Genomic DNA, 25,240 nt, shown 5'->3' on the forward strand with positions numbered 1-25,240 from the left:
GGAGAATGAGACTAGGAATGGGAGAGGGAGGAGGAGTGGCAGTGGGAGGAGGAGGGCAGGTATGATGGGAAGAATCACTATATTCCTAAAGTTGTACTTACGTCATTAAATAAATGGTTTCTTTGCAAAAAAAAAAAAAATTGCTGTCTCTTACCTGCCTGTGTTATAGATTTATCAATTTTCTCTTTTGACTTCCATTTACCTATGTGATCTTTCCCTCTTCTTCATAATAGCTCATTTAGGAACACTTTAGCCATACCACTTTTTAAATCTTGCATTATACTTGATACATCAATTTTATTTTCATATTGTTACAGTTTCTAAAACCCATTTTTGTTAAGTTTAATCCTTTACTCAAAATACATTAAGAAGTTAGTAACTGTTGTAAGAATGATATATTACTAGAATTTCCATGAATCAAATTTTCAAGACAAAGAACAGATACCTAACAGTTAAGTTTCAAGATAAAAGAAAATGTATTTTTAAAGATAATGAAGCAGTTCACAAGGATCGCAGTGATCCACCAAGTTCAGTTTGCACATTGTAATTTATGATAGAATTTAAGACATTACTCGTTTTGAAGTTACACTTGAAAAGTCAGTGATTTAGGTATAATAGTTAAGTCATAACTTGTACTTCAGTATATAATCACAATGATCATTAAGACAGCCCAGGTAACAGTAATATTCTTTTGCATCTTTTTTTAAAATATTTATTCAAAAGGCAGAGTGACAGAGATTTTCTATCCACTGGTTCATTCCTCAAAGCCCCCAACAGCCAGGGCTGGGTTAGGCCAAAGTCAGGAGCCAGGAATTCCATTTGGGTCTCCCACATGGGTGCCAGGGGCCCCAGTACATGGGCATCATTCACTGCTTTCCCAGGCTCATTAACAGAAAGCTGGATCAGCAGTGAAGCAGCAAGGACTTGAAACAGCACTCTGGTATAGGATGCCAGCACCACAAGCAGTGACTTAACCCACTGTGCCACAGCACTGGTCCTTCTTCCTCTTTATCCTAGTATAATCAATTATACAGAACACCCCACAATATCTGTTCATTTAATATTCATTTGGATAAAGAAGAAAATGACTTACCTTTCTAATTAAGAGTTTATTTAGAAGGTACTATTGTCCCCTGACACTGAATATCAGAGGTCAAGATTCAGGGAACTGAAACTACAGTACTCCAAGAAACATAAAAACCTTACACCATGGCAGAACTTGATGAGCACCTAAGTGCCCTACTTTCAACATTTTCCTTTTATAATTTTCAAGTAAGACAACCTACAGTTCATTCAATAACTCAAATCATTTGGAAAAAAAAAAAACCTCAGGTGGTTATTATTATATTTCAAATATACAAATGGATGAACCAGAGTCAATGTTTATGAAATCTTTTTACCTTCTGGATCATAGGTTTGAAATACTCTCCTAGCTTGTTCTGAAGGAGCCTCAGGGGCAACTAAAGCCATATCCTGAAAAAAATAAAGAGCATACTGTCAACCAGGTACAAAATGACAACGTTAAAAATAAGCAAAACAAACACTAGTGTGAGGTGCAGATATGATGACATTTTGGAGTCAGAAGACTTGGAGGCACATTTATATCACAGGTGTACGACGAGGAAAGTCACAAACTTTCTGGGCCTTAATACTGAATTTGAAAAATGGCAATAATGCTTCAACCATAGAAAAGTACTGTAAAAATTACACGTGAAGCTTTATATAAACAATTTAAAGTCTAATTTCATACAAGCAATTATTATGAAAATGCAATTTGTAACAAGCTCTATGTATATGTTTCATGTTACCATCTAATTAAGAAAAAATGTAACTTAAAATATGCTCTAGTTTTCAAATATTTAGAAATAAAAATCCAGATAATTATTATAACAAAGAATAACAGAATTACATAACAATGCATTTGAAAAATATTACTTTGGTAGGCATTTTATAGCATTTCATGGGAATATTCAATGATCAATCATTTTTGAATATTTTCCTTAAATAAATACCTTGTGGAAGAATTACTTCTTTGTCCCCAAAAAACAAATTTTCTATAGTAAGTATTACTATTTATAAAATGTTAAGCACAAAAATTTTGTTATTTTGATTCTTCACAAAGCTTTACTCCACATATTTAATCCACTATGGAATTCTATCTAACCAACATGAATTCAGGAGTTAGGCTTCTGTTATTTACTTGTGGTCACAGCTCTGGTCTAGAGTAGGCCATTCTCTTTAATTATGTTCACTCCAACAAAACTCATCAGAGAGCAAGCTTCCAATTATTTCTTTCTACCTAGCATCTTAAATCATTTTTTTTTGACAGGCAGAGTGGACAATGAGAGAGAGAGACAGAGAGAAAGGTCTTCCTTTTCCGTTGGTTCACCTCCCCCCACCCCCGCCAATGGCCGCTGCGGCCAGCACGCTGTGGCTGGCGCACTGCGCTGATCTGAAGCCAGGAGCCAGGTGCTTCTCCTGGTCTCCCATGCGGATGCAGGGCCCAAGCACTTGGGCCATCCTCCACTGCACTCCTGGGCCACAGCAGAGAGCTGGATTGGAAGAAGAGCAACTGGGACTAGAACCTGGGGTGCTGGCACTGCAGGTGGAGGATTAGCCTATTGAGCCACGGCACCGGCCCTCGAATCATTCTTAAGAAGCTGTGGAAGTATACATTTAAATAAAATTTAAAATGCTGTTAGCCTACGGGTAAAGGTTTTGTAAGAAATTACTTTCTAACTTTAGACTTACCTAATCATCCTTCACAGATGAAGGAACACACTACTTAATTTTTGTTAAAATGTAAAATAAAAGACCATCATTAGTAATTTCAGTATTGTATAATTATTTCCCATTTAACTATCCCTTGGAATGATGTCCCTTTCAATGTAATTTTGCTGCTAATATACATGTCAAGTGAACCGTATTCCTCTGGCCTAACTTTAATGTTTTTCTGATTTTAAGATCCAGTCCTTGGTTACTGGATAACTGGATTGTGTCTAGTCTTGCCAGGGGGGGTTCAATAATTCATGGAAAACTCCCATTATTTTTTAGCTCCATTATCCTACAACTACTTGAAGCCCCTTCATGTGAACAGTGTTAAACCAAATAAACCTGAACATGCATTTTGTAGGACAGGTCATCTGAGAGGGATTGCTGGGTCAAAGGACAAATGCGATTGTAATTTTGATGGATACTGTTAGATTCTTGGGTTATGTGATGCTATTTACCTATTTCGAACAATATATCCCAAAACACCCTGTTTTCTAATGTTACCAACACAGCCTTTGCTCCATAATTAACCTTGTGCCAAAGCTAGGATTGTCAACTTGGCTCTCAGATTTAGGGAGCAACTAACACTAGGGTTATTCCTTAGCTGTTTTAGTTGCAAAAGCTTTTACTCTGGAAGGCTAGTGTTGTGGAACAGTGGGTTAAGATGCCATATTGGCACCCATAACAGAGTGCTAGTACCAAGTCCCAGATGTGTTTCCAATCTTGCCTGGCAAGGCAGTAGAGAATGGCCCTAGTACTTGGACCCCTGCCATCCTTCGTGGGAGAGCAGGGAAGAATTCTGTCTCCTGACCCAGAACTGACTGTTGCGATCACTGCCTTTTAAGTAAATAAATCTTAATTTTTTGCCTTGTTATAGCATATATTTTAGCTCCCTCATCTATTTTCAACTCCACTTATTTCTTTTTCAATTCTATCCTTTAGGAATGGTGGCTGGAATTTGTGAATGAACACAAATTCTGACTGAGGAGAAGGTATAGAGCTATAGATCAAATCTTATGTAAAGGGGAACTTATATAGGCCGAAGAGGAGGATAGTCATTTTTTCAGTTCACCATCTGTTCCATTCAAACTTTTATTTTCACCAATAAATGCAGATGACAAGTGGAAAATGAGCTGTAAACCATTACCTAGAATTTCTAAATATTACTTAAAACTTCTATTTAGGCCGGCGCCGCGGCTCACTAGGCTAATCCTCCGCCTAGCGGCGCCGGCACACCGGGTTCTAGTCCCGGTCGGGGCGCCGGATTCTGTCCCGGTTGCCCCTCTTCCAGGCCAGCTCTCTGCTGTGGCCAGGGAGTGCAGTGGAGGATGGCCCAGGTGCTTGGGCCCTGCACCCCATGGGAGACCAGGAAAAGCACCTGGCTCCTGGCTCCTGCCATCGGATCAGCGCGGTGCGCCGGCCGCAGCGCGCCGGCCGCGGCGGCCATTGGAGGGTGAACCAACGGCAAAGGAAGACCTTTCTCTCTGTCTCTCTCTCTCACTGTCCACTCTGCCTGTCAAAAAAAAAATAAAAATAAAAAAAAAAATAAAAAAAACTTCTATTTAAAGAAAGGGAAAGGGAATATCAAGTTTTGCTTAAAAACCAAAACAATGTATTGGGGGGAAAAGGGTGATGGAGAATACAAGGAAGCATTACTGTAATACTGCTACACAGTGACGTTTTGGGAAATTACTACTGTTTATCAGGTTGAGAGAAGCAAGGAAGATTCCAGAGTTTTCAGCCACCGAAGTTTTCACATCAAATCCTCTGGCATTAAAGGCATCAAAAAATGCAGGATCATAAAAGAGTTTAAAATAACTACCTGATGGTTTGCCTCTAAGTTTGCCTCTAAGTTGCACATTTACAAAGGAACCAAGATAAATCTTAATAAAAGAATTGTATGTCTTGCCTCTAGTTATGAATATGTAAAAAGGTCAGGTTTTGGAAAACGAGTTATTTTGTTTAAACCCATTATTTGTACTAGCTTGCTACAGAGACAATCTGAAGCTCGGGCAAAAGTCCTGGGATAATCTTGTTTAACAAATGTTCATTTACAGGGCCGACGCAGTGGTGTAGCGGGTAAAGCCGCTGCCTGAAGTTCCGGCATCCCATACGGGCGCCAGTTCGAGTCTCGGCTGCTCCACTTGTGATCTAGCTTTCTGCTGTGGCCTGGGAAAGCAGTAGATGGCCCAAGTCCTTGGGCTACTGGACCTGCGTGAGAAGACCCGAAAGAAGCTCCTGGCTTCGGACTGGTGCAGCTCTGGCCGTTGCGGCCAATTAGGGAGTAAACCAGTGGATGGAAGACCTCTCTCCCTCTGCCTCTCCTTCTGTGTTTAATAAATGAATAAATCTTTTTAAAAAAATGCTCATTTATTGCCAGGGTTGGTAAACTTTTTCTGTAATGTAAATACTTTCAGGTTTTGCAGGCCATTTAGTCTCAGCAACAAAACAGATGACCATGGCTGTTACAATGAAATGTCATTCATAAAACAAGTGATGGCCCTATTTGGCCTGAAGGTCATGGTTTGCTGACTCATGATTTAGGGATGATATTACACATTTTTCTCCATCTGCTCTAACATTTATTGAAACATGGCTTCTTTTTTGATATGTATCTGGTGGTACAAAGATGTATAAAAGCTAAGAAGGTAAGTAAAACACAAAAGATATTCTGGCTACCCCCCAAAAAGGTAGGAAATTCTAGCTGGAAGGAACAAAAATCAGGAAAGGCAAGTGAATTAGAGGGAAAACTAAGTTGTTAACTATCACTGGGAAGAACTGAGAGAAAAGGAGTAGTTCAAAAGGGAAATCAGCTTTCATAAATTTAATTTTGAACTTTTAAAATTTTCAGGTAATGGTCAAACATCTACATAGAACTCATGGAAATATCTTAATCCCCGGGACACTATGAAAAGTCACCAATTGCAATTATAAGCTTATAGGCCATTAGACACAGAATAAACGCACCAAAGAGGGCTGTAAAACCTAGCAGGTAAGATACTGAGAAAGATGAAAGCAGAATTCAAGTAAGAGTTCAAATAAGAATGGAATATCTTCAAAAAGGAATTTAGGCATTTTATTCAAGTTAAGAAATGTGAAATAAGTATCTCAAAATCTTCAATGTGAGGACCTAACAGTTAGCACTACCACCCCATATGTTAACTATCTAGAAACACTACCTGTTTTTCCTTGTTTATTTGAAAGGTAGAGTTAGAGAGACAGGGAGGGAGAGATCTTCCATCTGATGGTTCACTCCCTAAATGGACACAACAGCCAGGGCTGGCCAGGCTGAAGCAAGGAACTTCTGTGGCCCCCATGTGGAAGCAGGGCCCAAGCACTTGGTCCATCTTCTGCTGCTTTTCTAGGCACATTATTGGAGGGAGCTGAACGGGAAGTAGAGCAGCTAGGACATGAACTAGTGCCCTAAGGGATGCTAGCATCCAGGCATTGGCTTAACCATTTATGTCACAACGCCAGCCCCTCTGTTTTCCCTCTTAACATACAACCCAGCAGTACTGGTCAGGTTTGATATAATACAACCACGAATGTGTCATTATTATAAAGCAAATTGTGCTTTTGGTCTCAATGAAATACTAATAGGTAATTTGCTAAACTCCTTAGGAATTAGTTCTTCTTAATCATACCACTTAAGATGTTTTTACATGGTGGGTAATGAGGGGAGGAAAAGGAAGTAAAGAAGGGGTCGGCGCTGTGGAGCCCCAGCCTGCAGCACCAGCATCCCATATGAGCTCTAGTTAGAGTCCTGGCTGCTCCACTTCTGATTCAGAAGTGCTAATGTGCCTGGGAAAGTAGTGGAGGATGGCCCAAGTCCTTGGACTCCTTGCACCTATGTGAGAGACCTGAAAGAAGCCCCTGGCTTTGGATTGGCCCAGCCCTGGCTGTTGCAGCCATTTGGGGACTAAATCAGTGGATGGAAGATCTATCTGTCTCTACCTCTTTCTGTAACTGAGTCAAATAAATCTTTTTTTTTTAAAGATTTATTTATTTGAAAGTCAGAGTTACACAGAGAGAGAAGGAGGCAGAGAGCGAGAGCAACAGAGAGTTCTTCCATCCGTTGGTTCACTCCCCAATTGGCTGCAACAGCTGGAACTGTGCCGATCTGAAGCCAGGGGCTTCCTCCAGGTCTCCCATGTGGGTGCAGGGGCCCACGGACTTGGGCCATCTTCTTCTGCTTTCCCAGGCCATAGCAGAGAGCTGGATAGAAAGTGGAGCAGCCGGGACTTGAACTGGTGTCCATCTGGGATGCCGGCACTGCAGGTGGTAGCTTTACCTGCTACGCCACATCACAGGCCCCAATAAATCTTAAAAAAAAAAAAAAAAAAAGTAAAGGAAAAAAGATTACAGCAAGTTCACAAGTTCTAACTGAAACATTCTAAACATTTTCATGCACAGATCAAAACTATTATGTTGTCTAAAGTGATACTGGCTTGAGTGTTTACAATGTTTTTTGCATGACTGTAGAAAATGATCTTTTTAAAAAATGTTTATATACAGGTAGGAGAGATCAATCGATCTCCCATCAGCTGGTTCACCCCCCAAATGCATGCAACAACCACGGCTGGGACAGGATAAAGCCAGGAACCAGGAATTCCACCCAAGTCTCCCATGTGAGTGGCAAGAACCCAAGAACTTCAGAAGCATAGAAGCCCCGACTCCAGTGTGGCTTGTAGGAACCACAAGCGGTGGCTTAACTTGTGCCACAACTCTTGCCCATTAAATTTTTTTTTTAAGATTTTTTTATTTATGTGAAAGGCAGAGGTGGGGAGTGTGGAGGTCTTCCATCTGCTGGTTCACTCCCCAGATGGATCCAACGGCCAGGGTTGGGCCAGGCTGAAGCCAGGAGCTTAGTGTCTCCCATGTGGGTACAGGGGCCCAAGCACTTGGGCCATCCTCAGCTGCTTTCCCAGGCACATTAGCAGGGAGCTGGACTGGAAGCAGAGCAGCTGGGACTCAAACCAGCACCCATATGGGGTGCTAGCAAAGCAGGTGGCAGCTTAACCTGCTACACCACAGCACCAGCTCCATAAAATGATCTCTTAAAGCTTGTTTAAATTAATATAAAATTGTGCCCATAGGTGAAATAAAGTTTCAAAACTCCATTCCCAGCTAAGTGTTTTATGTTGAGGTTGTTTTAACTTTCTGATTTAATTTAAAATCAAATTCCAGTACATTTAATTTAAATGTTTCTGAATAAAGTTCCTTGTATAAAAATCTGAGGGACAATTCATGTGGCAAATCTGGTAATCTACTAATATAAAATGTGTCTGATTGCTGTTCAAACTTACTATGCAGGCCGGCGCCGCGGCTCACTAGGCTAATCCTCCGCCTAGCGGCGCCGGCACACCGGGTTCTAGTCCCGGTCGGGGCGCCGGATTCTGTCCCGGTTGCCCCTCTTCCAAGCCAGCCCTCTGCTGTGGCCAGGGAGTGCAGTGGAGGATGGCCCAGGTGCTTGGGCCCTGCACCCCATGGGAGACCAGGAAAAGCACCTGGCTCCTGGCTCCTGCCATCGGATCAGCGCGGTGCGCCGGCCGCAGCGCGCCGGCCGCGGCGGCCATTGAAGGGTGAACCAACGGCAAAGGAAGACCTTTCTCTCTGTCTCTCTCTCTCACTGTCCACTCTGCCTGTCAAGAAAAAATTAAAAAAAAAAAAAAAAAAAAAAAAAAAAAAAATGAACAAACTTACTATGCAAAAATCAATCACAGAATTACATTCAATTCAAGTGTATAAGACAAACTGTTTCTCTAAGATTTTATAACTGCCATATTTTTCTTGTACCTAAAAGAAATGATTTAAAGTATGAAGTAAAATAAATTTTAATAACCACATGTGAAGAATATGAAAATTTCTACCCCTCAGATTTCCCATTTCAAAGACTTTATTCAACAATAGTTTTTAGATTATATATTTAGTATATTTTCCAGTCTAATTATTGACACATCTGTAATTATTTTTTTAAAGACTGTCAAGCATATCAGAAGACAGAGAAAGACCTAGTCTTTGTGCTTCAGGTTACAGGCTAACAGAAGATAAACAGTTGTTAGTGTATTATTATTTGTATATTGAGAAAACCAACATTGAAAATGAAGTTCATATAAAGATATACTAATCCTCCATCCCCAAACCACTGAATTTTGTAAATTAAGAAAAGTTATTCAAGCTAACAGGGAAACTTGCAAGTATTTTTTTTTTTTTCATCCTAGCTGTGTACTTAAGAGAATATTTCAATGTGTACTGCATCTGAAACTCTTTAGGTACCTACAGTAGGCAAATGTCCTAAACTAGAGTCAAATAGCTATTTAGGCTCTGCTTTACCATCAATATTCTTTTTATTCTGAAAGCACTCATCTATATTAGTCTGATATGATGACATGCTTTGATCAGAGAAACATTAAATAATTCCCAGGGATGGTGCTGTAGCACAGCAGGTTAAGCCACTGCCTTCAATTGCAAATGGACACTGGTTCAAGTCTTCACTGCTCCACTTTGGATTCAACTTCCTGCTGATGTGCCTGGGAAAGCAGTGAAAAGCAGCACAGAGAGCTGGGTCCCTGCCACCCATGGGGAAGACCCAGATGGAGTTCCAGGCTCCTAGCTTTTGGTTTGGCCAAACCATACCTGTTGCAGCCATTTGGGGTGTGAACCAACAGATGGGAGTTCTCTCTGTCCCTCCTTCTCTGTAAAATCTGCTTTTCAAATAAATAATTTTTTTTTAAAGTAAACAATTAGTATTTAGCCAGTTTAGTGGTCTACAGGGATTATTAAGCAATACAGCTTTAAAAGCCTGACCCAATTCTACTGAACTGGAAAGTACAACTGAATGAAGGGCAGGAGGACAAGCTGCAGTGGGACTATCTAGTATCCTACCAGTCATGAAGTAAACATCTCTTTTTCATGTAGCTCTGTCTGCACTATCAGTATAATAATTCACTGTTTACAAGAAGCTTTTTAACTGTTGTAACATTAGCTATCCTTCGAAACACCTACTGAAATATAAGGCCTGTGTCCAGGGGGTTGGCTAGAATTAAGTAGTTCATTACTGAAAAGGCCTTTAAAGTTTATTCATTGTACCTTTCATCATTATCAAGAACAATCTGCTTTCACGAGTATTCAAAGAAGCTTTGAGAGCCTTAGCTAATTTCAGGACTGATCACATACATATGACATTTTAGCTTGCAGACAACATTTTATAGTGCTATAAAACTAAGAAATAGTATGTAATTTACCCTTAAATTATAATAATACTTCACTGTAAAATACTATCATTTGTTTTGTACTGATTGTTTGCTTACTAAGGAAAATTTGAGAAGTTTTAAGGAACAGGTTTTAATTATAAAATGCTCTCAAAACACAAAGCTCTTTAGGGCCAATGTTTAGTTAACCTCATCATTTGGAAACAGGTAAGAAGGTGATCTATTTTACTTTTCCATTATTTTCCAGATAATGTGTGAATGATTTAGACATCTCCAAACAACGATTTTCTGTGGCTATACCTGATACAAGAGACTGGGTACTTTACAGGGAATAGAGGTTTATTTAGCTCATGGTTGTGGAGGCTGGGATGTTCAATAACAAAGGTACTAGCCTCTTGAGGACTCAAGATGAGGGCACTCTTGCTGCTCTGGAACATGGTGAAGGGCATCCCATGGTGAGACAGTGTAAGTATGCTCGTTCAGGTCTCTCTTCCTATTCTTACAAATCCACTTATGCCACCCCAGAGGCCCCATCATGACCTCATCTAACCCTAATTACCTCTCAGAGAACCTATCTCCAAATTTCATTAACATAGGGACTTGGGGATAAGTTTCCAACACATGGACTCTTGGGGGACACAAGGAAACCATAACATTCTAGGTAGATATTGAGGGAAGACTGGTGGCTCTTTCCTTTCAAGAGGCTGTTTATCATTGCCTGTGGTTGTGAAGGGACTTGAAGTACCTTTCTGTGGAAGGATCTACTTCGACCCTGACCCCGACCCCAACATCAGGTTTGGCTAGACGTCTTCTTTTGGGCAGAGAAATAGAGTGGAGTTCCTGTAGAATCTGGTAAGTGCCACTGTCTGGTTTTATCAGAAGTTTTGCTCTGTTCCCTCAGTCATAAGAACTGCACATTCCAGCAAAAGAGCATTCCTTCAGCTCAGATCGTAGAATGAAGCAGAAACACAGAGCACACTTGGAGCCAACATGTAAATAAAGAGAGAAATAAGTTCTGGAGGGTGTGTGTTCATTTGCACAGGGGGAGGAGTGTGGTAATAGTGGTATTCTCCAGTACAGGCAGAGAGGGTAGAGAATTTAAATAAAACTGTTAAATTCCCTTAAATCTTCATCACATGCAGGAAATTCCAAACGTCAGGGTCAAACATTGCTCCTACATGGCAGGTGGATTATTCTCATTGTCCTCTTCTTGAATAAAACCGTGTAAGCCACAGACATTTTGAGGGTGGTAATTACTGCAACAAGCTGGCAAAAGGAATCAAACATACTATGCTAACTGGAACTGTTTTGCTTGTGCCACATGCAAAACATTTGCTTTTCCTATTCATACCTGATCTCCTCTTTCCTCATATTACCCAGCAACACTGATTTTGAGAACATAAACTGTATATGGAGGTTTCTCCACATATACAGGCTTCCTATGTTTTACAAAGAACTGAAAGTGCCTGAGATGATTGTTGAATACCAATAATTTAACTCTGGTAGGTAGGCTTGGATTATTAATAATGGAAGATAAGGGATACCTCTGGCCCCTACCCTTTTCAACTACAAAGTTTGAATGATTAAAAAACAATTACAGGCTGGCGCCCGGGCTGATTTAGCTAATCCTCCGCCTGCGGCACCAGCACCCAGGGTTCCAGTCCCAGTTGCTCCTCTTCCAGTCCAGCTCTCTGCTGTGGCCCGGGAGTGCAGTGGAGGATGGCCCAACTGCTTGGGCCCTGCACCTGCATGGGAGACCAGGAGGAAGCACCTGGCTCTTGGCTTCAGATTGGCGCAGCGCGCCGGCCATAGTGGCCATTTGGGGGTGAACCAACAGGAGGAAGACCTTTCTCCTAACTGTGCCTGTCAAAAAAATATAGTAATCATGTTTAAACATTCTGTCAGACATTTAAAGAGAAGGCTTCACTGTTTTTTAAGGCCACATTACTATCATAATTGGCTTTATGTCGTTTCATTCTAGTGTTGTCCCTTCAGCACCCACCTGACCCCTCTTCCTACCTCTGCTCTATCATAGCACAGTGACTTATTTTGTCCAAAGGAAGGAGAATAGTTAAAAGCACAGTTCAGGAATCAGAAGATGTGAATCTGAATTCTGGTTTATTACTCACTAGTATAGTCATCCACTGACATTCATGAGGGACTGATTCCAGGACTTCAGGGATAACAAAATCTGTGGATGCTTCAGTCCCTTTTATCAAATGGAGTAGTACACCGCACACAGGCTGTGGGCCATCTGAGTGGCTGACCAGAGATAGTGGGGGTATAAAACAGTAACAGATGGGTAGTTTCTCAGGTAGGATGATAGGGCAGGTGCGTCTGCTAACAAGGCAGACGCTCAGTCTTGTTCAGCTGGTTCTGGTTGGCTGTCAGTTGCAGGCTTGATGTTTCTGGCTGGTACCCAAATGGGCTGACCCACATTCTCTGGAAAGACACAAGACTATCCCCGGCCCTTGGTTAGCAGAAGGTGTGGTCCCTTCCATTCTCCTGTCAGGGGGTCTTTCCACCTAACCATAGGGGCTTGGGTCTGGGATGGAAAGGATCCCCAGTGTTTATAAGCTGGGCTGATTCCTTGGGAATCAAAAGAAAGAAAATTGATTGTGAAAAGGACCTCAGTCAAAGCAAGCTGTGGGTCCAGGGGCATATGATTGTTTTTCTGTCTTTATAAGAGATATTTTATTGCCCTATGAAGCTATGAAGTGTTTTTTTTTTTTTTTTGACAGGCAGAGTGGACAGAGAGCACTGTCACATCACAGAAAGAAAGGTCTTCTTATACCATTGGGGTTCACCCTCCAATGGCCGCTGCGACTGGCGCCAATCCGAAGCCAGGAGCTTCTCCTGGTCTCCCATGCGGGTGCAGGGCCCAAGCACTTGGGCCGTCCTCCACTGCACTCCCGGGCCACAGCAGAGAGCTAGACTGGAAGAGGGGCAGCCAGGACAGGATCTGGTGCCCCGACCGGGACTAGAACCTGGTGTGCTGGCGTCGCAGGTGGAGGATTAGCCTATTGAGCCGCGGCGCCGGCTCCATGAGTTCTTTCAATGACTGCCTGTCCCTGTGGGTTGTATGGGATACCTGTGGCAGACTGTATGTTCCAGGACCTCAGGAAAGAATTAAATTTCTGTGATGTATATGCTGGCCCGTTATCAGTCTTTATCAGGAATGGCTTTGAAACCACCACAATACCTCTCCAAATCAAGCTTACTCAATGACAGCTTTACAAAAAATCTTCTCTAATTTGCTATCAACACTATTAGCCACATTTTTTAAAATCAATTATAGACAGCTGGAGTTATGGACTGCTCAATGCTCACTCTAATGAAAACTCATAGGCTTTACTAATGAACACCTTAGGCCCTTTGATCATCAATATTTTTCATCTTTAGACAGTTATTTGGAGTTTATTTTAACAAAAAATAAAACATGTTCAAAAGGGGAAAGGGACGATTTCAGCAAGCAGGTTGACACGGTAGCTAAGATTATGAAGTAATAACAAAGGAAATTCAGAAAAATTATAAAAATGAGACAAACATTGTTTCATGAGGGCAGTTCGAATTATAGTAAAAAAGACACAGATATGTAATGTTCATTTTGTTTAAGGAAGAACATTTAGAATACATTTTAAAAGCTTTCTAGCCAAAATAACAAGTTTTAATATTAATATGGTACAAATTGCTGCCATAGCTCTAGATCACTGAAAACAATTAGCCTCAAACTGCATTAAACAGATAGAGTTTGTGATTAAAACTTCACATATTTTAGTAGCTGATGCCATGGTGTAGTAGGTTAACAGTCCACATGCAGCGCCAGCCGCCCATATGGGTGCCAGTTCATGTCCCAGCTGCTCTTCTTCTGACCCAGCTCTCAGCTAATGGTCTGGGAAAGCAGTGGAGGATGGCCCAAGTGCTTGTGCCCCTGCACTCATGTGGGAAACCCAGAAGTTGTTCTTGGCTTCTGGCTTTGGATCAGCACCGCTCCGGCCATTTGGTGAGTGAACCAGCAGATGGAAGACCTCTCTGTCTCTAAATCTGCCTCTCAAATAAATAAATAAATATTAAAAGAAATTTCCCATATTTTAATAATTCAAATAACAAAATGGTTAGTATATGTAGACTTCTACCTAAACTTTTCAAAAAGTTCACCTAAGAGAATATTAACTATTATTGTTACTATTCTTATTTTATAATATAGGTGTTAAGTCATATGAGTTAAAATATAAAAAAATACTTCGACCTCTTAAATCCACTTCCTTAAATCCAGAAAAGACATGAAATATAAATATATAGACAGACAGACAGATACACACACTTAAGATAAATGCATGGGATGACTAAACTGTATCAAAGTATTGGAAAATTTGTCATAAAATGCTAACCTGTGAATTTAATCATATCTCATGTCCTATGAATTGTACCCAGTAATTAAACCTACCTAAAAGTAAATTTTCTTATAACAGTAAAGTGTATAAGACATTTCTTTTCCTTACAATTGTCTTCATTACATGAGATACATGTATCAAAGTTAAAGTTTGTTCAGTTTTTAAACACCTAACAAAAACAGGCTCTAACCCTTAATTGCAGTGGTTTTTCTAACCTTATAACAAAGAGCAACACAGAAAAACAGCCTGGTATGTGGAAATAATTCTACTCAGACTCCTGGTAACAGATACCACTATTAAGAACACGGCCAGCTTACACAGGATCAGTTAAATATTTTGTTTCTCTCCTGCATAAAATTTAGCTTCTTTATATTTAGTTTCTATTTAAATGGTAATGTTTTTCATGAGTTCTTATCTGAAAGCAAAATTGCTTTATCATAGAAAAGGTCAAAGGTGATGTTCTATACAAAGAGTCTTTTTACAACCATAAAAGAACAAAAAAAAAGTATGTAAAACTCATCTCCTCAACTTCAAAAGGAAGTCTGAAATGGATTACCCAGAAAATCAGTCACTGATCTTCTGAAGAAACTAGATGCTATAGGTTCCACTTGTTTTTCTATTGTATCAACAGTTGTCATCCATATTGAGATTCAAATGCACAATGAGAACACAAAGAAGACAACCTTATTTTGTGTACCATTTCATACTTATATAAGAAAAATTTAAAGCCCTCATCTTGATTTTGTGTTAAAAATTAATTTCATAATTGGTTCCAATGCAAGGGAGAAGCAAGAAAATGACCTAAATAATTTATTCTTAAAATCTAAATATAAAAAGGACAAAGAATCAAATGGAATTAAAATGGTTAGAGGAAAGAGGAATATTTAGGCATTTAAATATATGAACATGCTTCATTATGAAAGACTGACACCTAAAACAAATATTTAACATATTAAAAAACACATTACACATCCATGTTTTAATTAAGAGTTAAATTTTTTCTCTTAAAATTAAAGGAAAACATGAAAGATGAATTTAAGTATGAGTAGCTTCGAAATTCACTATGTATGTACTTTTCAGAATGTCTGTGCAGTAGGTTTCCAACTTTTCAACCTTATCAAAAGTACATGATTTCTGAAGAATCATGCCCAAATAGGTACTTTTCATCTCAATGTACATATCTAAAGGTTTTGTTCCCCTAGAGTTCAGATGACACACTTGGAAAGTTTTCCATGCTCCTTAACAGGAATTAAGTTTCTGTCTCTGAAGAAGTCCATTCACGTACTGCATTTCACCTTGTCCACATTCAGTCATGAGAAGGTGGGAACTCTCCTGCTTGGGAACCTAGCAGTTTCTGCAAGGTTTCTGCACTAAGATCTGTGATATCCCTCCACAATAGTAATGATAAAAACTCCCATTTACATAGGCAGCTTACATGTATTTCTCAGACTCCCTAAGATACTATGTCAAGGAATATAATACCCGTTTTGTTTTATGGAGCCAGATGTTTTACTAAAAAAAAAAATCACTTTGTCTTTATCAGGTAGAAAATGATATTTATACAACGTGGAAAATTGTGAAATTTTAAATACTTAAGAAATGCATCATCTGTGTGGGCTGACTGCAGCAGCTCAAGTTTTTCTCTTGGTTAATTTGTCAAAAGAAAACTCCTCCAGTTTCTGGTCTCAGTTTTCATAAATTGAGAATCCAATATGTAAAGTTTTTATTTCTATATAAATTTATATAAAACTGGTTATTATAACCTAAATCTTTTTTTAACATTTAAAATTTTTAATTAAAAATAAATCATGCTTAAACACAGACAAATTTTGAAACCAAAGGTACAATCTGAAGGACAGAAAATAAATGGGAGATTATGTACCAGGAGGAAGCTCGGAGCACGGCTCGGGACAGAGCCCATGGGGGTAGCGTTGCGCACCCATGGGGACACCTGCCGTGCAGGGCTGCTGGCCTGGGGGTCCCTGAGCACTGTTGCTGACAGCCGGCCGGCCCATGCCCCTGAGTCTGCAGTGCAGCCGGTGGCGCTGGGTTGACCTGCGCCCAGCACTTCGGGGGCACTTCGGGGAGCTCCCCCAGGCCCAGACGGTGTCGCAAGTCTGCCCCGCTCACCCACACCTGCCCCAGGCAGTCCACCAGGCTTCAACCATATGCCCTGTTTAGGTGGGGCCGCTGTGGCAGGTGGGAGGGAGGCCTGGGAGCGCCAGTCACCACTCACAGCAGAGACACCGCTGAGGCTGGCCAGGGTCCCATGAGCTAATCCAGGGCAGGCATCTGTCCATCTGCGCCCTCACTGCCCCCTCCTTCCCCACACCAGGGGCTGTGCCTGTGTGCCCACCCACCCCCAGACCACCCTGAGGGCTCAAAGCCCCACCTGTGTCTTGGCCCCCGACGCCCCTCCACCTGCTGGCCATTGTGCGGGGATCTCACCTAGGCGAAGCTCCCCGAAGTTGACACAGCCTATCGACTCGGAAGTTGGGACCCACCATCAGGACGCCCGAGCTGGCCCCCGAGGTGCGCACGCCGTGGTTGTTCTGGCTCCCGCCACTCCTGGACATTCTCCTGGCCTCTTCCAACTCCCCTCTCCCTCCTTTCTTGTGAAAATCCGTAAGTCTACGGTATCCTGGCCTCTCCATGGTGACTATGCCACACAAACACCGAGGCTGTGGACCGCTGAGGCATGGGCTCGCGGCAGCTACCACAGCCCCGCGCCAGCTGGCATGGGCACCCTCGCGGGCCTGGCCGTGGCGCGCATCTCGGTGGCCTCATGGTGGCTTTCGGGCACAGGAGACATGCTGCTGGCACCTCAAATCTCATGGCCCCCAGCTGTGCTGCGCCGAGGGCGGCGGGCCGGCTTCAGCAGTACCGCACAACCCTCCGGGCCTCACCCCTCGGCCCTGGCTCGGCTCCAGCCGCTGGGGCGGCCTCCGCATGTTCCGGGCAGGAGGCCTCTGGCTGGCTGCGCTCCGCAGCGGCCGCTCGACTTACACCCCAGCGTCGGCCAGCCTATAACCTAAATCTTTTTTTTTTTTGACAGGCAGAATGGACAGTGAGAGAGAGAGAAGGGTCTTCTTTTCCGTTGGTTCACCCCGCTCCCGATGGCCGATGCGGCCAGCGCACCACACTGATCCGAAGCCAGGAGACAGGTGCTTCTCCTGGTCTCCCATGGGGTGCAGGGCCCAAGCACTTGGGCCATCTCCACTGCACTCCCTGGCCGCAGCAGAGAGCTGACCTGGAAGAGGGGCAACTGGGACAGAATCCGGCGCCCCAACCGGGACTAGAACCCAGTGTACAGGCACCGTAGGTGGAGGATTAGCCTATTGAGCTGCGGCGCCGGCCAGCCTATAACCTAAATCTTTTTTTTTTTTTTTTAACAGGCAGAGTGGACAGTGAGAGAGAGACAGAGAGAAAGGTCTTCCTTTTGCCGTTGGTTCACCCTCCAATAGCCGCCACGGCCGGCGCACCGCGCTGATCCGAAGGCAGGAGCCAGGTGCTTCTCCTGGTCTCCCATGGGGTACAGGGCCCAAGCACTCGGGCCATCCTCCACTGCACTCCCGGGCCACAGCAGAGAGCTGGCCTGGAAAAGGGGCAACTGGGACAGAATCCGGTGCCCCGACTGGGACTAGAACCCGGTGTGCCGGTGCCGCAAGGCGGAGGATTAGCCTATTGAGCTGCTGTGCCGGCTGTAACCTAAATCTTAAAATAAATCTAACTAGATGCTTAATTTGGTTTTCCATATACATCTTCAATGATGCTTAATTATTTTTTCATAAAGCAAAACAGTTCTATAAATTTCAATGTTCCATACTTTACAGAAGCAGTATAATTATTCATAATTATTTGTGTATTATCTACTACTGGTAATGCCTTTTACACTATTAATTTGCTAACACATAGTCCTTTTCCCATATAACAGCTTTTGATATTCTCTGTGCAATGTTAGAAAAGTTTTTAGCCTTCTATATATACTGGTTTCTTTTAGCATGAAAAATGGAAGTCTAGGTCCAATGATTTCAATAGCTCTTGCCATTACTAAATTTTAACTTAAAAAAACAGCTTTTACACGGTGTGTCAAGCATCAGTCTACAATGACAAATCCTCTCTCATTACTGTCTTTTGGAGACGAATTCAAGAAGCAATGTCAGAGCAGCTATAGCACAAATACATGCCTTAGAAAGGCACCTCACATCTTCCCAATCCTGCTGTTTCAGAGTGCATATAATGGTTAAGTTGCCTTAATCATGCATCAGTACACTTAATAACAGGAAAGCTGTTAAGGCATATCTTTGAGTGTCTGAGGCTCTTAGATTTAATCACTAGAAACATCTCATTAGACATCTCTGCCATTCATCCACAAAATCCAACCAATCATGAAATGCTGCGATTTTATCTCAGGAGTAAATCTGTCAAGTTCAAGCACATCAAATCAGACCACTCTATTCTTTGCTTGCCTGCAATACAACAAAAGTACTCATGACCTAAGATATTTTTCAATAGAAGGGGTCTTTAAGAAATCCATTGAAATTGCATATTATTAAAAAATGATGCATGGCTTTCTTTCAAAAAAATTTCACCAAAGTTTAACTTCATTTTCCATGAACTTTTAAATATCATTATATGCTTTTCTCCAATTAGTCAGATTCATCTTTTTAAGATGTGATTTCATTTTGTTCCATTCCTTCCTAACTATCTACTGTAACCACCAATTTTTTTTTTTTTTTTTTGACAGGCAGAGTGGACAGTGAGAGAGAGAGACAGAGAGAAAGGTCTTCCTTTGCCGTTGGTTCACCCTCCAATGGCTGCCGCTGCAGCCGGCGCACCGCGCTGATCTGATGGCAGGAGCCAGGATCCAGGTGCTTTTCCTGGTCTCCCATGGGGTGCAGGGCCCAAGCACCTGGGCCATCCTCCACTGCACTCCCTGGCCATAGCAGAGAGCTGGCCTGGAAGAGGGGCAACCGGGACAGAATCCGGCGCCCCAACCGGGACTAGAACCCGGTATGCCGGCGCCGCAAGGTGGAGGATTAGCCTATTGAGCCACGGCGCCGGCTAACCACCAATTTTTAACAAGCCCAGTGGTTGCCACTACTCCTAGGATTAACAGTAGTAACCTGGCCTCTGTACTTTCCCAACCTCATCTTATACTTTCTCCCCCAAATTCTCAGTGACCCATCTATTCTTGCAGTTTGTTCTCACCACACTCCTCCTTTCCACGAAGTTTGTTTGTTCCATCTATTACCTATGTAAGGAGTGTTCTTTTTCCCATAGTTTAATCTTACTAATGACTTAGTGTTCATTTTATACATCAAAATTCTTCAAAGAAACATCATCATCTTCCAACAGGAAAAATCTTACAGCATTATATACCAGTGCACTCATTACACTTGTGATTTTAAAAATGTGATTATGTGAGTGAAGCCTTCCATCCTTAGAATGTATATACCTCCACAAAAACAGAAGCCTTCACCATTTTTTGTTCACTGTATTCACACCACCTGGCATAATGACATAAACATACTGTACACCCAGTAAATATCTGATAAATGAGTATATGCATGAAGACAGCTACAACTGTTGTCACCTTCAGTACATACATCACATCAAGAATTTCACTACTCTCACAGGTATTTTGCAGTGCCACAATACAGGTTGCCTTGACAATTATCAACTTAAAATGTTTTTCTACTTTGCTCTATCCAGTACAAATAATTCAGTGCATGAAACACATCTAAACAAGCAAATGTAACCATCTAGCAAATCTATACATGATACCATAGATGTTTAATAAATCTACATTGAAAACGGTAATAACAATGGCTAAGATATGTGTATTTAACTTGTCCTAGATACTGCTAAACATTTTACATTTAAACTTTACCACAATTGTAAAACCTATGTATCATAATTAGTCTATATTCTAAAGGCATGGGAAAAGAGGCTAAGAGATGTTAGGAAGTGGCAATGATGGAATTCAAATGAAGACTGACAACAAAGCTCTTTAGCACTCATTTGCAAAAACACTACTCATAGCTAAAGGCTGAGATAGCTTTGTTGCACCAATTTTGAAATAAACATATCCAAACACATCTATTTCAATACTGTAATCATGTATATGTTAAAACTGTGAGAAATATTCTATTTTAATATCACGGAATTAATAGATAAATGGCAGCTTACAATATATTTTATATCATGTTCGATTTTTAGTCTGTAACAAAGCAATCTAACACTTTAAATTCAATTATTTTCTCCATAGTACAAGAAATTTCTGAAAAACAAAAGTCAAAGCTCTAAAGTCAGAACGTTTTATTGAAATGATTCCGAAGCTGAAGAATGATTTATTCTCTAGAATTATTATTCTTTTAGAATTTGGAACAATGCATATTAGCAGGATTTGACTGAAGTTTGCACAACGATCCAAACTAAATATGGACTTATATTACTTATTTTGTCTGACTTCATACTTTAAAAAATCCTGCTATAAGCATACCTTGGCAAAAAATACGGTGAGGTGAGTTTCACTGCCAACAATCCAAATAGGGAATTTTGGCGATTTCAAGTAAGAACCAACCTAGAATAAATGTAGCAAAATAAACAAATGAGCAATTGAAACTGATTATTAAATATCCATCAACTAATATTTGAAACATAGCTAAGATATCCAACTCATATTTAAACAGAATAATGTATTGTTCCACAGCCTTATCCATAGAGATCAAATGCTGAACATAAAGATAAGTGTTATATAGATTGTAAGCACTGAGCTTATATTGCACCTTTACATTAGAACAATAGTATAGATTTTAACATGGCCAGAAATAACCAACTTAGCCCTGAAAATTATTCTCAGGTTTTGTTAAAGTTCCTAGATAGAATGACCACTTCTAGAATGTTAGCTTGACATCTCAAACTCTAAACTTGATAATTCCTTTATAAGGAAAATAACTATAAATTAACAAATTAGATTTTTTGAATAAACAAAGGCAAAATCCATACTAACACCCCTATTCTCAAAAAATCTAGGGAAATACAATAATCTGTTTTAAGAAAAACACAATACACAACATTTAGAAACATAAAAGAATTCTGGTCATTTGACTCTTAATGATAAAATAAGTTCAAAGTTTTATAATATGTAATATCTTTAAAAATGTATAAAAAGCCATATTTATTCCCTGTGTTCAAGATTATATATTTAATACACAAAACACTATACTACCAAAAATTTGAGAACATGTTTTTCTGTGTTTGAGAAAATAAAAGCTTAATACTCAAATAAAATGGATTTATGAAACCTATATGTTCACAATAGTCAATTCCATATTCTTTTCTTAAAAGAACTTCCATTCATTCATTTATTTTATTAATTTGAAAGCAGAGAGACAAATTGCCCATCTACTGGTTTACTCCCCAAATGCCCACAATGGTTGGGTATGAGCTAGGCAGAAGCCAAGAGCAGGGAACTCAATCCAAGTCCCTAAGTGTTTGACAGGACCTAAGCCATAACCTGCTACCTACCAGAGTGTGCATTAGCAGGAAGCTGGAATAAGGAACAAAATTGGGGCTTGAATCTAGGTCCTCTGATATGGGATGTGGGTGTGCCAAGCAGCACCTCTTAACTGCTACAACCCCTGATATACTCTTAGAAGAACAGAAACCCTAACTTACAAACAACTAATCTCACCAATCAAATTGCTGAATTTTCTCTTCTCACTCAGTTTGCCTATACTTGGGAAATTCCCAGTAGTTACTTATAACTATAAATCAGGGTCAATAATTATTTTCTAATTAGTCAACAACCCCTACTTCAACCACCACAATGGCACTCTGGAATTTATCCTCATCACTAGAAGGGAAGTGGAAAATAGTGCTCTTTTTTATTCATGAGTGAAAAATCAGTATCTTCGTCCTATGATAGAATGTGCTAATACAGAAATGCTGAACTAGTGAAGTTTAAGGGATAGTTAGGGGGTTGGCTCCATGGCGCAGTGGGTTAATCCTCCGCCTGCAGTGCCAGCATCCCACAAGGGCACCGGTTCTAGTTCCGCTGCTCCTCTTCCAGTCCAGCTCTCTGCTGTGGCCTGGGAGAGCAGTGGAAGATGGCCCAAGTGCTTGGACCCCTGCACCCACGTGAGGGACTGCGAAGCAGCACCTGGTTCCTGGCTTCGGACTGGCCAACTCTGGCCATTGCAGCCATTTGGGGAGTGAACCAACAGATGGAAGACCTCTCTCTCTCTGTCTCTCCCTCTCACTGTCTGTAACTCCACCTCTCAAATAAATAAAATCTTTAAAAAAAAAAAAAGGATAGTTAGAAGATACAGGATCAAATGCTGAACTCATAAAGTGTTTTATTAACAATAAGTGAATGAACATCTAGTACAATTCCGTTGGAAAAGTTTGACAGTCCCTCAACAGTAAAACATAGAATTACAACATGAAACAATTTTACTCCTATCTATATAACAGATAACGAAAATATATGTTCACAAAAAAAACATGTACATATTTATAGCAGCATTATTTTTAATAGATAAAAGTAGAAATAACCTAATCACCTGATGAATGGATAGACAAAATTGGTATATGATATAGCAGAATATAATTTGGTCATAAAAAGGAATGAAGTACTAACACATGTTTAAACATAGGTGAACACTGAAAACATACCACATAACAAGAAGCCAGACACAAAAGGGTACAAATAATATGATTCATTTACATGAAATGTCCAGAAGAGGCAAAACCATAGGGACAGAAAGTAGAACCATGGTAGTCAAGAGCTGGGGATGAGGGGAAGAGATTGCTAATGGCTTTAGAGGTTTTTTTTTTTGTTTGTTTGTTTGTTTTTGTTTTTGACAGGCAGAGTTAGACGGTGAGAGAGAGAGACAGAAAGGTCTTCCTTTTCCGTTGGTTCACCCCCCAAATGGCCGCTACAGCCAGCGCGCTGCGTCAATCCGAAGCCAGGAGCCAGGTGCTTTTTCCTGGTCTCCCATGTGGGTGCAGGGCCCAAGCACTCGGGCCATCCTCCACTGCCTTCCTGGGCCACAGCAGAGAGCTGGACTGGAAGAGGAACAACCGGGACAGAATCTGGTGCCCCAACCGGGACTAGAACCCAGGGTGCCGGCGCCACAGGTGGAGGATTAACCAAGTGAGCTGTGGTGCCGGCCCTAGAATTTAAGGACGGGGAAAACACTGTGGAATTAGATACTGGATATGACTGCACAGCCTTGTGAATATACTAAAATTCACTGAGTATATTTTAAAATGGTGGATTTTAGAGAATGTGACTCAAGGCCATGTTCTTTTTTCTCTGGGTGGGCATACACATTGTGTTTGTGTGTGTGTGTGTAGAGATCACTTCTTTTTTTTTTTTTTTTTTTTTTTTGGACAGGCAGAGTGGACAGTGAGAGAGAGAGACAGAGCGAGAGAGAGACAGAGCGAAAGGTCTTCCTTTTGCCGTTGGTTCACCTCCCAATGGCCGCCGCGGCTGGTGCGCTGCGGCCGGTGCGCTGCAGCCGGTGCGCTGCGGCCGGCGCACTGCGCTGATCCGATGGCAGGAGCCAGGTACTTATCCTGGTCTCCAATGGGGTGCAGGGCCCAAGCACTTGGGCCATCCTCCACTGCACTCCCGGGCCACAGCAGAGAGCTGGCCTGAAAGAGGGGCAACCGGGACAGAATCTGGTGCCCCGACTGGGACTAGAACCCGGTGTGCCGGCGCCGCAAAGTGGAGGATCAGCCTAGTGAGCCACGGCGCCGGCCCTTCATTTGTATTAATAAACATATGGTCAAAATTTTATCTAAAATTTTAAGTCAGTAAAAATTTTTAAATATTTATTTTTATTTGAAAGGCACAGAGACAGAGACAGAAAAAGAGTAAACTCCAATCTTCTGTTTTTTTCCCTCAATGCCCATAACAGCTGAGGCTGGGCTGGGCCAAAGCCAGGAATGCAATGAAGGTCTCCTATGTGGGCAGGAACCTAATTAATTGAGCCATCACTTCCTCCCAGGATCCACATTACCAGAAAGCTAAAGTCAATAGTGTGAGCCAGGTATTGCAGGTAGATATGACACATGAGTGTCTTAACTGCTAATCCAACCACCCATCTCAAAGAAATTTGCTACACTATTAAAGAGTGGGGATATATTCAGATTTATACAATTCACACAACCACAATTATTTCCTTAATGCTATTTCTCTTTAGAATACAGTAAAAAAGGAATTATCCAGATTTAAAAAAAATTATGTATAGATAAAACCCAGAGAGTAATATTTCTTTTTAAAAATGCCATCTTAACTCATTTTGGAGGCCTTGGCTAGAGTCCAATCTCCTTAAAAAAAGATAGCTGAGGGGCCGGCATTGTGGCATAGCAGGTTAAGTCACTGCCTGAGATGCCAGCATCCCTTAATGAGCACCAGTTCATGTCATGGCTGCTCCACTTCATCCAGCTCCCTGTTAAAGCATCTGGGAAAGCAGGGGAAGATGGCCAAAGTCTTTGGGCCCTGAACCCAACATGGGAGACACAGAAGAAGCTTCTGGCTCCTGGCTTTGGGCTGGCCTAGCCCGGGCCATTTCAGCCTATTTGGGAATGAACAAGTGGATGGAAGACCTTTCTCTGTCTCACCCTCTCTAACTCTGCCTTTCAAATAAATAAATAAATCTTTAAAAAAAAAATAGCTGATTAAATAAGTTCATGCCCCATCCACTTTCCTGATAGGTTTTTCACAGACTATCATCCTAATCACTCTATAGTCTAGACAGCCCCTATGGCCAAAGCCCATGAAAATTATTCAAATTAGCCAATCCATAGGGAACCCAGGAAAACTAGTTAACCCTATAGCTTGTTGTT

The 25,240-nt window shown here is 41.3% G+C and overlaps 1 protein-coding gene across 14 annotated transcripts in view; it reads right to left on the bottom strand.

Moving 5' to 3' along the window:
- The window catches only part of MINDY3 (MINDY lysine 48 deubiquitinase 3), a 90,595-nt gene that overhangs the window by 20,515 nt on the left and 44,840 nt on the right, over positions 1–25,240 (bottom strand). For 7 of the 14 annotated variants that reach the window (XR_016219690.1, XR_016219693.1, XM_070055452.2 and 4 more), the window contains 2 exons: positions 20,883–20,963; positions 1,401–1,473 (listed from right to left, as the gene is read on the bottom strand). Coding sequence is in view for 9 of the 14 variants with exons in the window: in XM_070055452.2 (XP_069911553.1) it covers positions 1,401–1,473; positions 20,883–20,963 (154 nt within the window). In the remaining 5 variants the exon portion in view is untranslated. Of the gene's footprint in view, positions 1–1,400; positions 1,474–7,063; positions 7,095–13,371; positions 14,032–20,882; positions 20,964–25,240 lie in introns of those variants that run through there. The other 7 variants (XR_016219692.1, XM_089312274.1, XM_089312269.1 and 4 more) reach the window with 5 other exon arrangements.

Source organism: Oryctolagus cuniculus, chromosome 13 (assembly GCF_051225735.1).
Source record: "Oryctolagus cuniculus isolate XC-2025 breed Fujian yellow rabbit chromosome 13, ASM5122573v1, whole genome shotgun sequence".
NCBI classification, from domain to species: domain Eukaryota; kingdom Metazoa; phylum Chordata; class Mammalia; order Lagomorpha; family Leporidae; genus Oryctolagus; species Oryctolagus cuniculus.